The 14,561-nt window shown below is 47.5% G+C and overlaps 1 protein-coding gene across 2 annotated transcripts in view; it reads left to right on the top strand.

The window, feature by feature from the left end:
• The window catches only part of ABL1 (ABL proto-oncogene 1, non-receptor tyrosine kinase), a 138,834-nt gene that overhangs the window by 102,302 nt on the left and 21,971 nt on the right, over positions 1-14,561 (top strand). For both annotated transcript variants that reach the window (XM_069582162.1, XM_069582163.1), the window contains exons 2-4: positions 1,615-1,788; positions 2,367-2,662; positions 10,244-10,516. In XM_069582162.1, coding sequence (XP_069438263.1) covers positions 1,615-1,788; positions 2,367-2,662; positions 10,244-10,516 — 743 coding nt within the window. The remainder of the gene's footprint in view (positions 1-1,614; positions 1,789-2,366; positions 2,663-10,243; positions 10,517-14,561) is intronic.

Raw genomic sequence — 14,561 nt, 5'->3', positions numbered from 1 at the left:
ACTAGGGTAGAAAAGGCTTCTTATTTATGTTCTATTGGTTTATTTCAAAGAGATTGTTTAAGAGTGTTTGTTTCTGAAAGTTTTCCAGCTGTGTTTCTGGAAGGTTAGCCTAGTCTCCCAGATACTTTAGGTGCCTCTAGTGTGTCCTTTGAAGTGACTACTGGAAAATCATGCCCACCCCTGAGATAGGTGTCATTCCCCAAGAAAACATGTTTCCCATAAAAAAGGGAAAAACGGAAACAATTTTGTTTTCTTGCTTTTGTGTTTTGGCATAAAAATCAGAATTTCCCACTTTCCTCCTTTTTAAAAGTTTGATTTCTTACTGTAGTGTCCTTAAATGAGCATTCGGATTTCACCCCATAATATTCTACAACTGCAAAGATCTACTTGGAGTAGATTTGCTGCCTTGAAAGAACCTGTGGAGAGTTTGAAGAGAGTTCGAAGAAAAAACAAATCGAAGACACTTCAGGAAAAAATACTGAACTGTGTTTAACCCCTTAGTGGGTAATAATCACACGTTCCTAACATAAAAGATGTTGATTGGTTTTCAACTTTTAGAATATACTTTGGCGATGGCACCCCACTCCAGTACTCTTAGCCTGGAAAATCTCATGGACGGAGGAGCCTGGTAGGCTGCAGTCCATGGGGTCACAAAGAGTAGGACACGACTGAGCGACTTCGCTTTCACGTTTCACTTTCATGCATTGGAGAAGGAAATGGCAACCCACTCTAGTGTTCTTGCCTGGAGAACCCCTGGTGGGCTGCCATCTATGGGCTCACACAGAGTCGGACACGACTGAAGTGACTTAGCAGCAGCATAGACAAAAATGGAAGACTTTGTTATGACAAAATAGAAGAACAGAACTTTTACACAAAGTAAAAGAAAATGAAAAGAAGGCCTACTTGGAGTATGTATGTGGGGAAGCAGGGGTAGGTAGACGGAAGGGTAGGAAGTTAATATCCTTATCTTGTGAGGTAAATCATTGAGAGATACTGACTCTAGCAGGGAGAACAGGAAATTAAAGTGGAAGTCTGTTACTGAAAATAGAAAGGTAAGTAGTTGAGCCTGGTGTGGGAGAGGGAAGGGCAGTTGTAATGATAGGATAGTTTGTGTTTAGAGAGATGGAGGCGATCACCAAAATAAGGCAACTGTTACCTCTGGGTAACAGAAGAGTGGGATGGAAAATGTTTGTCCTTCATTATAAGTCCCTCAACGCTATTTGATTTTTAAATTATGTATGTATGTTAACATTGGTACATTTGAAAACATTTTAAAGCAAGAACCTTTTGCTCTGTATTATAACATAAATTACCAATGGCAAAGAGGTGTGCGGGTGGACCGTCTCTTTCTCATATAATTCATTTTGAGTTAAAGAACTTAAAATTTAAACCGTTTGGCAACAGTAAGTAGTTACCTCTCAGGAGTGTAAATGCTTATGGTTTTTCACAAGATTTGGAAATAGAAGAGTCTCATTTTTTAACCCCCTTTTTTGTGAGTAAGTAGTATGTACACATATTAAGAAGTAAAAGTAAACCAGGAACGTATAATGTTCGAAACACAGATTTTGCTCCTGAGAATGAAACTCTTTTCCATTTCTTCTCTTTCTCTTCCAGAAGCCCTTCAGAGGCCAGTAGCATCTGACTTTGAGCCCCAAGGTCTGAGCGAAGCAGCTCGTTGGAACTCTAAGGAAAACCTTCTTGCTGGTCCCAGTGAAAATGACCCCAACCTTTTCGTTGCACTGTATGACTTTGTGGCCAGTGGGGATAACACTTTAAGCATAACTAAAGGTAAAGGAGCTGTGGGGCAGCTGCTGCTGGTTGCAGGAGACAGAGATGGGGGAATGTGGCTTGACTGGCCCCACCTGTGCTTGTTGAAAGAGCGGTTTGGAGTGCAGAGAGAGCCAGAAAAACTAGGAGCATCTTTATGAGAGTCACTTTTCCTTCAGGAGAAAAGTTCTTGAATAGTTCTTAGCAAAAGCAGAGCTTTCTCTATTTTGTATTGAAAAAGACATCTGGACCAAACACTGAAAACACTTTTTTTTTTTTTTTAAGAAAAAGTATTTTTCTACAAAAAGCTTCCTTATATTAGAAACTAGGGCACTTGAATAATAGATTTATAAAAACTGTGCCTATGTATTTATCTACATATTCACTGTCAACGGGAAACTGCATACTCATGCAGTTCTAAGTGCATCTATTTATGTGGACCTGCTAAAATGCTAAAATGAAGTAGGTATTTAGGAATTTGGAGGGTTTTTTTGGTTTGTTTTTTGTTTTTTTTTTTTAGTAATCACAGAAGAGTGAATGAGAATGAACGTGTTAGCTTTTAAACCTGACAAGTCCGGTTCGGGTTCTTTTCTTCTAAGGTGAAAAGCTCCGGGTCTTAGGCTACAATCACAATGGGGAGTGGTGTGAAGCCCAAACCAAAAATGGCCAAGGCTGGGTCCCAAGCAACTACATCACACCGGTCAACAGCCTGGAGAAGCACTCCTGGTACCACGGGCCTGTGTCCCGCAACGCCGCTGAGTACCTTCTGAGCAGCGGGATCAACGGCAGCTTCTTGGTTCGGGAGAGCGAGAGTAGTCCTGGGCAGAGGTCCATCTCACTGAGATACGAAGGAAGGGTATACCACTACCGCATCAACACTGCTTCTGATGGCAAGGTAGGCGGCCCTAGGCAGGGGTACCGATGGGCCTGGATGGGGGCCAGAGAACCTGCTGCTGGGCTGCTAAGTTCTTGCAGCAAAGCAAGATGTTTGAAACAGCAGGCATCATCCCACTAACCTGGTCAAAGACCCTCTGTGGAGGAGCAGTCGTGTGCAGTTAGAGGTCCGCAGCGTGATGTTCTTTCATTGTCCTCCTGGAGTGGTATGGTCAGCAGTTTCATAAGACAGGTGGACTGTTGGGTTGTGGACATACTTCTTACATTAAGACTCTCCCTTCTTAGAAAATCTCTTGTTATAGTAATTTATCCTTAGTGAGAATTCACACAATGGATGGTTATTTTTAAAGTGAAAGATCACCTTAATAGTACCTCTCCAAAACAAGTGTGGTACGTGGCCTTCTTCCTGTTGATAAAATCACGTGTGTATGTAATATTTTTAAATAAAGATGGGATCACATTATACCTATATATTTCCAAACCTGAGCTATAGTTTTGTAAAGGAGTTGATATATATGGTTTCTTGATCTTCCCATAAACAGTCATTAAGAGTCCATGAAGGGAAAGGAGAAATTTACATTTACTGAGTTCCTACTATTCTTTTAAACCTCACCTTAGTCCTCAGGACAGATAGTGCTTTTATCTACATTTTTGCATTAAGGAAATGAATTTTTGAAAGTGAAAGTCACTTAGTTGTGTCTGACTCTTTGCGACCCCAAGGACTAGACAGTCCTTGAAATTCTCCAGGCCAGAATACTGGCATGGGTAGCCTTTCCCTTCTCCAGGGGAGCTTCCCAATCCAGGGATTGAACGCAGGTCTCCCGCATTACAGGCAGATTCTTTATCAGCTGAGCCACAAGGGAAGCCCAAAAATATTGAAGTGGGTAACCTATCCCTTCTCCAGCTGATCTTCCTGACCCAGGAATCGAACTGGGGTCTCCTGCATTACAGGCGGATTCTTTACCAACTGAACTGTCAGGGAAGCCCCCAGTGAAGGTTTAGAGGGATAAAATTTCTTTATTGAAGATCACATAGTGAGTCATCAATGGAACCAGGCTCAGATTCCACTGTCTGCTTCATGCTGTCATCGAGGGTATAGATAGGTGGATTGTAGGCATGGGTCCAGATGGTGTATGTATTTTTTAATAACATGTATTGCGTGCATATGGTTTAAAAAAAGAAAATCAATTGCCATGAAACACAATTCTGTCCCCTAATTCAGTTCCCCTGCCCGGAGGCAACTACTGTGACCAGTTTCTCCCATAGTTCCTCTGTGTATACTTGTTTATACTTTTTAAGAAACACAAGTGATACATAATCTACACTGTTCCACATCTTGCTTTTCCAATCTAATAATATATTTTGGAGATTGTCTTATGGCAGCACATTCAGAGCTGCCTCATTCTTCTTAATGACTACATAGTATGGATTTTTTTTAAGCAGTTCCCTATTGGCCAATTTTTGGGCCGTTTCCAGTCTTTTGCTATTATAATGCCATTTTGAGGTGGATTTCAAGCCTTTAAAAAAAAATCTTGGCCCACTGTATGAAAAAAAAAAGAGCTTTACACCACCATCCCATATATACAGTAGTAACAGAAGGTTCAGGAAATCCTACTCATTACTCTTACTGTATGTAATGCACTCTGATATTTTGTATACCATTCTGTTCTGTTTCATTTAAAAACATTATGGGCATAATCCACTAAATTTATTCCGTAGACCCCACTGGTAGGTCATGACCAGCATTTTGAAATTATACTGCACATACTTCTTTGTGTACAGTCCAAGTTATGCAAGATAAGTTGCTAGAACTGATTGAAGGTTATACATATCTAAAACCCAGAGTGCGGCCTCATCAGCATGCTTTGCAGATGGTGCCAGATTACTTTCTTTAGGAATTGTGCAGATGTGTTTTCTCACCAGCAGTGTTGTGAGAGTGTGTTCCCTTTCCCCTCCTTAGCAGTCTGTTCTCAGACTTGCAAAAACCTATCACTGACTGGTAAAGATGATATCTCATTATGTTTACTATACCTGTGCTTCCTAAATTAATCTTTTCTTATACATTTGAAGTATACCAAATTTACATTTGCATTTAGGTATATTCTCTTTCATTGGTCTGTCTCTTCATATACCAATACCAGACTTTTTAATTGTACAACTTTAAAATATATTTTAATATCTGGTAGGGCTAGTCCTTTTTTTTTGGCCAAACTTCGGTGGCAAGCAGGGATCTTAATTCCCTGACCAGGGATCAAACCCATGCCCCCTGCATTGGAAAGCAGAGTCTTAACCACTGGACCAACCAGGGAAGTTCCTAGTCCCCTTTTCTTAATCTTGCTAGCATTTTCGTGGCTATTCTCACACATTCATTTGTATCATATAGACGCACAGTACATGTCTTTTTTCAGTGTTCTCATCTGATGTTTTTCTGATCCTTTCCGTCACTGCCCATGTCTTTACACCAGCACCAGAGTCTGTCTGTACGACAAACAGCATAGGCTGCTGTTGACGGGCGCCCAGAGTGCAGCCTCATCAGCATGCTTTGCAGGCCATTGTTCTCAGCCCAGCTGTGGAGCCAGGTCCTTCCATTCTGCGGATATATTCCAGGGTGCTAGGCCCTTTGCAACTTTGCCTTCAGGCCACAGGGGAGCCTTTTCAGTGAATTAGAACAGAGTGCACCACCCATGGCGGGGAGGTGATTTCCTGGAGCTGACAGCTTGCTTCCCATCTGTGCTGTTTACCCAGGGCGAGCTATGCTGCACCGCAGTAATCAGGCAAGGTCTGTACTGAACAGGATAATGGTTTCTTTTCCCTGGAGTTATTTAATCAGCATCCTTGGAACAGATGCAGGGCAGGCATGATCTAGTTTGACAACTCATTAGCTGGGGGTTGGTCTGAAATATTGTTAAAGCGGGGGAGAGAGCAAGGCCTGCGTGGATACATGATCTGTAGCATTCATCTAACGAGGAAGCCCAGCTCCCTGTCTGGAAGCTGGTGTGTGCCAGGTGGGTTCCTTTCATTCCAGGTAGTCCACGGGGAGCTGACCAGGCAGTGTCCATTACTGGGCAGCTCATGAGTATGTCCTAGGTTTCTTGACCCCCCCTCCCCTCCTCTGCCCCGCCCCCAGCAAAGACTCTCCGTTCAGCTGTCCCAGCACCTGGAGACTTCTCAGCCCATGGGGTCATCAGGTCACACTCGAGGGGACTCTGTTGGGTGGGGTCGTATTCCTGGAATGAGTGGAACAGCCTCAAAGTCGGAGGGAGGGGGAGGTATTACAGCGGCACATGGGACAACGTGGCTCGGCACTGAAAAACGCAGCTCGCATAGCAGAGCTTTGATGCAATCCTTTTTGGATTTCGAAGGGGAAAATTTAAAGTTTGGTGGGAGGAATAGGCCAGGGTTGAATAAGTCTAATTCTTATTTTCAAATTAGCTAATCTTTAGGAAACAACTGAATTTTTAGAAGATTCTTCTCTCAGGCCCCACAGGATTTCTTTCTGCCTCCACCCTCTTGGCTCTGGTTTCAGCAGCCCTTGTGGCTGGTCCGTCAGCCTCGGGCCCCAGAGCCCAGGACTCCGGGAGTCTCAGGCGAGCCTCTTGGAAGGGCCATACCAAACAGCCATTGTTGTTTCCTGGGTGTCCTGCGAGGTTTAACAGTCTCTAGATTCCCTGGGGTTTGGTTTTTGTTCTTGATGCTTTCTTAAAGCCTGGAACTCTCTGCCAGCAGAGTTAAAGCGGAATTAAAGGCTGCTGTTCCTCCTCCACCACCCACCCCCGTCCTTCTCCCCTTGTTTGGTTATTTGTGTCTCTATCTTTCTTACTTGGCGGGACGCCACTGCCAAGCCCCATAGCTCCTCACAGCCCTCGGTAAGTGTTTTTCCTGCCTTTCTTCAAAGAGCCGCCCAGTTGGCGTTTATTTTCACGGGCTGCTGAAGTCAAAGATTTGGGGTTGACAGGAGCAGAATCTGGGCCTAGCTTTAGCAGAGGTGGCATGACGGGGCACCACCTGTATCACCTCTCATGTCTTTAAGACCTGCCCGCCCTGACACTGGCTCAGCAGGTGCAGGCACCTGGTGAAAAGCCTGCTGAACCAAGCTGACCTTCCCTAGTCCAGGAGACCAGGGGGAATTATTAGTGAGGACTGCCTTCCTGCTGGTGTTTGAGGAGCTTGGGAGTTGCTGGGCAGGTGTCACTTCTGGCCTCACAGCCTGTAAATCACACATCCGAGGTCGGACGCCAAGGTCCGAGGCAGCCAAAGGTTGCCCAAGTCCGATGAGCCCGTGAGCCTGGCTGTCAGGAGGAGAGCTGTTCCTGGTGAGTGTCTCTGACAGGCCCCATCTCTCGGGTCCCCGCGTGATTAGGAGGACGTGCAGCCCTGGCTGAGCACCCAGAGTGTTTACGTAACTGGGCGCATAGCGTGGTGACATGCCAGTCATAATGCTCATTTCACTTTCCCCTGTGCACATGCCATGAATTCCTGATGACGATTCCCCCAGTTCACTAAGCAACATGCCGCTCACAGAGCAGCCCTAAGCAGAAGGAGGCCCCCAGACTTGACTCTTAGAAGATGGCTGTGCCGTCCGTTGAAGGGAGAGCAGTGTCAATATTTAATAAGTGTCGGGATGTAAATTTTATGTTGAAAAATGAACTGAGTCTCAGGGTCTGTAAATTTAATTATTGAGAAGGATAAAGTTTGCCCAGTCAGTGAAACCTCCCATCATTCTGAAATCTCTTAACCAAGGAGCTTGAGAGGGAATCAGCTGAGACCAAGAACAAATTCTGCATAAACTAGGGCTTAGGGGAGCCATTAGCATTCTGTGCAACTGAGTGAACTTGATCCTCAGGTTGGAGAGCACCGCTTTCAAGCTGACGGGGAGAAACGGGAGCCCAGCAGGCGGAACAGGCTCTTCTTCTGCCTGTGCTGTGCACAGATTTCCAGGCTGGGAGGGTCACTCTGGTCCAAGGGGGATGCCTTCTTGGAATGGCTTTTCCCTCCTCTCATCACTCCTTGGTAGGAAAAGTGCCCACCAGCTGAGCAGCCAGAGAGAAAAGGACTTGGGGGTGGTCTGCAGCCTATAGTGGTGCAGTCAGACTTTTCCAGAAGAAGGACAGGGGTTAGGAGCTCTCCCTACGTCCCCCACTCCGTCATCTTTGTGAACGGCAGGTGCACTGGTGACTTAACACTGACTGGGGTGTTGTGTCATCAGTGTGCAGACATTAAACTGAGGGCAGTCTCAGCAGTGCCCTCCTCTGCCAGCCCCCAATCCTGCCTCATTCAGAGGGCCTGCGGGTGGCCCATGGCCTCTCCCTAGAGCGGTTCACTCATGGCTTGGTCCTCGGCGCTCTGAGGTGTGAAGGTGGGGCCTCCTCACCCTGACTGGTCCTTCCACCCAGAGGCGCCCTCTTCCTGAGGGACAAGCTCCCCAGGGCTGCAGAATCGTTCTGCATGGTTCTTAGGGTTAGAATTTTATTTTAGTAGAATTGCTATAAAAAGAGTGCAGATTATAAACCTGTAAGCCAGAATCATTCCTGAATATTCATTGGAAGGACTGATGCTAAAGCTGAAACTCCAATACTTTGACCACCTGATGCAAAGAACTGACTCATTTGAAAAGACCCTGATGCTGGGAAAGATTGAGGGCAAGAGGAGAAGGGGACGACAGAGGATGAGATGGTTGGGTGCATCACTGATTCGATGGACATGAGTTTGAGTAAACTCCAGGAGTTGGTGATGGACAGGGAAGCCTGGCGTGCTGCAGTCCATGGGGTCGAAAAGAGTTAGATATGACTGAGCGACTGAACTGAAATCACAATTTGCCACTGGCTTGCCTGATTTTTAAAAATTTGTCGTCTTCGCAAGGAAAGAAAGATCTCTTATTAAGCACTCCGGTTTACCTCTTGAGAGCTATAGGTGGGATCTACTTATATATTTGTTGTTATTTCCTTCCTTTAAACTGTTTTTACTGCCTAAAATTGCAGACATGCAGAGAGTAACAAAGCCTTCTGTTGCCAACAGCTGAGACCGCAGCCCTGTCATAGGTGTTCTGGGCTTTTTCTTCCTGTGTCTTTTTTTTCCTTAAGTAGGGAGTTAATAGAGCTGCAGCTGACTGATCCTGTTCCTTCTGTCCCTCTTGCCTCAGGCATCACCACTGTCCCAAATCTGTATTCCTTCTTCCCACATCTTTGCAGTTTGGGCAAGGCTTACGAACACCTAGTCGTGATTTTAAAGATCCGTTCCACCTTGAGCGATTGTCAGCTGCCCTCAGTAAGCTAGCAGAGTCACTTGTATGCCTGGATCCCGAGTGTTCTCTGTGAATTTTAATGTGAATTGGTTTTGGTAAGGAAATACCCCCTCACTGCATCATTGAACCAAAAAGAAGGAAGAAAGATAGCCGTCCTGTCCTCGTGCTGCTCTCTGCCAGCCTCTGCCTTTGCCTTCCTCCCCTTTGCATGTTCAGATGAAGATGCCACATGGAGGGGTTCGCTGTGTGGGTGCTCACCTGCTATCAGTCTCAATTTGAGACTGACGTGTATTTGTGTGTCTGTCCCTTTTCCTTACTTCCCTGTGCTGGAGGGGGGCTGTGTGGCCTCTGTGTAGCCCTCCATGCCCCCACTCTGTCCTGAGAGAGAGCTGGCAGGGCATCCCACATGGGCACGCCACAGGCATTTGCAAGTCTTGGCCTTTGATGCTTCCTACTCAGCCCAAATCGAGGGAGTAGCAGTGAGGAGATTTATGTTTTATTTAGTGATTTTCACCTCTGATCACTGTTGTTGCTGTTCCGTTGTTAAGTCATGTCCAACTCTTTTGCAGCCCCGTGGACTGTAGCCCTCCAGACTTCTCTGTCCATGGGATTCTCCAGGCAAGAAATACTGGAGTGGATTGCCATTTCCTCCTCCAGGGGATCTTCCCTACCCAGGGATCAAACCCACATCTCCTCCATTGGCAGGCGGATTCTTTACCACTGAGCCATCAGGGAAGCCTGATCACTGTTTAGTTCTAGATAATTATATCATTATAAGTTTAGGGTAATAAACATAATTATTATAATTCATTTTCATTTTAATCAGTAAATACTAAGTTCTCCTGTTTATTAATTTAACCAACAGCATTTATTGAGTACCAGTTATGTGCTTGTATCTTTTTCTGGACACTGGGGACACAGGATAAAAGCGGATGGCCGAAGGGCTCTATTCTCATGAAACTGGGATTCTGGTAGGTGGAGACAGACAGTAACCAAGCAGGTAGACCAGGAATCATCAGCCTGAGGTAAGTACAGTGCGGAGAAGTAAGACAGGTGATGAGAAGACGGGCGCTGAGCCGTGACTTTGCGTTGGCCAGTCAGGGAATACTTCATGGATGCTGCCAGTGTGCTCAGGCTGGTTACAGAGAACCAGACGTGGCGGTCAGGCAGGTGGAGGATTTCACAGAGAAACACAGCGTGAGTGATTTTTCTCCACCCGGGGTCCTGTGTGGAAGGTGGTTCCTCTGAGGGGCTGCTGTGTGTTAAGGCTCCGCAGACAGAGCTGGCCTCCTGAGTCGCTGGGTTCTGCTCGCTGGCTGAAGGCTGTCCCTGTCTCCTCAGCTCTACGTCTCCTCAGAGAGCCGCTTCAACACGTTGGCCGAGCTGGTCCATCACCACTCCACTGTGGCCGACGGGCTCATCACCACTCTCCACTACCCGGCCCCCAAGCGCAACAAGCCCACCGTCTACGGCGTGTCCCCCAACTACGACAAGTGGGAGATGGAGCGCACAGACATCACCATGAAGCACAAGCTGGGGGGCGGCCAGTACGGAGAGGTGTACGAAGGCGTGTGGAAGAGATACAGCCTGACGGTGGCCGTGAAGACCCTGAAGGTAAGCCCGGGACGCGCCCGGCGGGCCGTCCAGCGAGGCCAGGCGCTCGCGGCGCCTCAGTTCCGGGGAGCCCTCCGACGCCTGCCTGCGCGCCCAGCCCCAGGCCTGACTCCCCGGCACACGCCGTCTGGGTTTCTATGAGCGGGTTGACTCACTCTCTTATTCTCCACGTGTTTCCACATATGCTGAGAGCTGAGAAGTGCTATGGGGTTTTTTTTTGGTGTAAAACGATTAGTCATTTGAAGGAGTTTTTTCATTCTATGGCAAGGGTGTTTTAAAGCTGCGGCTTTCCGTTCAGTTTGTGTGGCATTTGAATCACTTCCTGTTGAGTTAAGAGGGCGGGGGTGGGTGGGCAGGGAATCTCTTTCTTGAGTTTTGTAGGAAACAAAACCAAATCTGTGGGTTTTTTTTTTAGATGTGAGAGCAGATGCACCAGGTGTTTCTAGTAGGTTCTAGTTCTCTGTATCACGTGTCCAGACGCCTAGAAAGACGAGTGTGGGGCTGCCCCCACCAGGAGGCGTTAAGAAAACACGAGGGCTTCTTGCTAACTCAAATGCTGTCTATTCTGTGCCCTTACCTGTGGCTTTCCCGCTCAGCTGATGCCTAGTGTTTTTCGTGTCCAGGCGGCTCTTAGGATGCCCAGGGAGGGAAGTTTTCATTTGCAGGCCTCCACCTCCTTAAAAGTGTGACCCACAGTTTTAGCTGTGGCGAGAGTGTCCCCTAGTGTTGACCTGTGTGGTTTTCACTTGTTTTAAATAAACTTCTGATTCCATTGAGCTGTGCCCAGAAATGGGAGAGAGGGGAGCTCCATTTTTCAGCTATTGGCAGAGAAGCAGAACTGAAACACCCACCCCTGGGGAAAACGAACCCGAGTGTGTACGTGCTTCTTTTCGAAGGTCGTTCAGGTACATGTGGCCAGAACGCCTGCCCTTTTGGGACCCAGTTAATGCCCTGATGCTCTCACTCAAAGGCATGACAAAATAGAAGTTGTGGTTTCCGGTTGCTGCGAAGTGACACTTTAGAGAAAAGATCCCATTCTTTAGTCCCAGAGACCAAAGGTGGCTTCCTGGCCTTCGTACTGAGCGCATCCCATTAGCTTGGTCCTTGGATGCAGGATTGATACACTTGGTGGGGGGGATGGCATGAATATTTTGAGGACTCCTGTATATTTTCCAGATAGTGAAGAATTTGGTAAATGCTTATCAAGTTTTAAAAATCCTCTCATTTGCCAGACCCTGAGCTTAACACTGGGGTTGTGAAAAAGGAATTGGACAGACTTCTGGCCTCGGGCCGCACCTAGGCAGTTAGAGTGGTCTGTTTGGAAGAAGGCAGTCTGGAAAGTGCAGGTGTTAGTCTCTCAGTCGTGTCCACTCTTTGCGACCCCACGGACTGTGGCCCACCAGGCGCCTCTGTCCATGGAGTTCTCCAAGCAGAAATACTTGAATGGGCAGCCATTCCTGTCTCCAGGGGATCTCCTTGACCCAGGGCTCGAACCCGGGTCTCCTGCACTGCAGGCAGACTCTTTACTGTTGAGCAACCAGGGAAGCCCTACTCGGTTGTCTAGTTAGTAGGAGAAATGGGTCGGTGTGCCACTCCCTGCACCATGTGTGACGGAGGCTGTGATCGCGACAGGAGCTCGGAGCTGTAGCGCTACGTGGGGACGAGAGGAGGGATGGGTGAGTGCTGCTGGCCAGGGAGAGGGCAGGACGGACCCTAGCCAGCCACAGGAGGAACAGGGTGAGCAAGGGGACGGAGCTGGGAGAGGGAGGTAGAGGGCAGAGTGGACTCGGCATGTCTCAGAGCCCTCGAGCCCGCCTGAGGAGCTGGGGTGCTATCCCGGAGGCAGTGGGGCACCCTGAAGGTTTTGATACACAGGAAGAAGGTGATCGGATTCACTGCTCCTGGGGCAGCCCTGTCAACGGGCTTTGAATGAGCTCAATGGAGGCCTGGCGACGGCACGGCGATGCGTGCTCCCACGTCCCCATGTGGCCACAGCTGCAGACCAGACCCCGGGAGACAAGGCCTTGGCTGGCTTGCAGAACTGGTCAAGGCCCAGGCGCTACCCACATGCTTGCCAGGATTTGCCAAAGCCAAACAAGAGGAAAGGCACAGACAGACAGCGGTCTGGGAGAGGCCTATTCGAAAACTTGAGGAGGAGGTAGCAGCTGCACTTGGGGAAACCGTAGCCCACTAGCTGTGCTGAGCCCTTGTTTTCTGAATGACTGAAGAAGATGCTTCTAGAGGAGAGGCTCCCTGGAGCTCAGGGGGGTTTTATTCTACCTGTATATCACAATTAACTGGAAGTGGGTACCTTCCAGAATGTACTTCTCTAATGATGTGTTATTAAGCTTTTTATACTTTTAATGATTTTCCCTAAGAGCCTTATTAACTTATGATCCCGCAGTTCATGAAAAAAAAACTACAGAACATAGTTGCATAGATTTCTGTGACCAGTCAGTCATTCCCAGTGGCAGCTAATTAGGGAAGGGGGAGTGTGTCATTTTCTAGAGGTGGATTAACCCAATAATAAGGTACTGAGCAATGGCTAAATAAATGATCCCTCCTTCTAGGCCACTCTGCTCAGAAAACATGTGCACAGTATGTTTCTCGCTTATCAGATCAGCCTGGTGTCAGCATTTGGGGCGTTCATCTCCACTACAGACGTGGAGAGTTTGTGTGGGCTCTAAGTGGCAGTGGTGGCTGTCGTTTACTGATGCTCCCAACGTGCCTGGCAGAGTCTGAGTGCTTCATGCTCTGCATAGAGCATCTCATTTAATCCTTCCAACCTGAAGAGAAGGCTGCTGATTACCCCGACCATTTCAGAGGTGAGAGACCTGAAGCAGGGGGAGGTTCACTAACTGGCCTGGCGTCAGTTGCATGGCTGGCAGTGACAGAGGCAGGGCGTGGACCCAGACATCCTGCTGCAAAGCCCAGGTCTTTCTAAAAATTGTTACGCAGCGTCTGATTCCTCGTATACCATGATGAATACACAGAAACTACAGTTGCGCACCTTAAAAATCACCTTTCCCCAGCCCCACCCCCACCCCATTCCCTTCCCCCACAGGCTGTGACCTGCCTTTCTCTTGAAGACACCTTAGGAAGTCCTCATGTTCTAGCCCAAGCTTTTGTCCGATTAGCCAGTTCTCACTGAGGCCCTCTTTATCCTTCCTGTTTGGTATCGCAGGGCCCTCTGCAGACAGAACCAGACCCTCCTTAACCAGCGGGGGAGCAAGGCCCTGCTTTTAACCACCACTGTGTATTGATCCTCCAGGCAGCACTGGTCTCTTCCCTTCAGGGAAAAAGGAAGACCAGAAGAGAGAAAAAGGGGACTGTAGGTTGACCCCTTTTCATACTGATATGGGGTTCTCAAGGCAAGAATACTGAAGTGATTTGCCATTCCCTTCTCCAGTGGACCACATTCTGTCAGACCTCTCCACCATGACCCACCCCTCTTGGGTGGCCCCACGGGCATGGCTTAGTTTCATTGAGTGGGAGAAATATCAATAACCTCAGATATGCAGATGACACCACCCTTATGGCAGAAAGTGAAGAGGAACTAAAAAGCCTCTTGATGAAAGTGAGAGAGGAGAGTGAAAAAGTTGGCTTAAAGCTCAACATTCAGAAAATGAAGATCATGGCATCTGGTCCCATCACTTCATGGGAAGTAGATGGGGAAACAGTGGAAACAGTGTCAGACTTTATTTGGGGGGGCTCCAAAATCACTGCAGATGGTGACTGCAACCATGAAATTAAAAGACGCTTACTCCTTGGAAGGAAAGTTATAACCAACCTAGATAGCATATTCAAAAGCAGAGACATTACTTTGCCAACAAAGGTCCATCTAGTCAAGGCTATGGTTTTACCAGTGATCATGTATGGATGTGAGAGTTGGACTGTGAAGAAAGCTGAGTGCCAAAGAATTGATGCTTTTGAACTGTGGTGTTGGGGAAGACTCTTGAGAGTCCCTTGGACTGCAAGGAGATCCAACCAGTCCATTCTGAAGGAGATCAACCCTGGGATTTCTTTGGAAGGAATGATGCTAAGG

The sequence above is a fragment of the Ovis canadensis genome, chromosome 3, assembly GCF_042477335.2.
Source record: "Ovis canadensis isolate MfBH-ARS-UI-01 breed Bighorn chromosome 3, ARS-UI_OviCan_v2, whole genome shotgun sequence".
Lineage (NCBI taxonomy): Eukaryota > Metazoa > Chordata > Mammalia > Artiodactyla > Bovidae > Ovis > Ovis canadensis.
The sequence above is the reverse complement of the archived record's forward strand: the minus strand, read 5'-3'. Positions and strand labels throughout refer to the sequence as shown.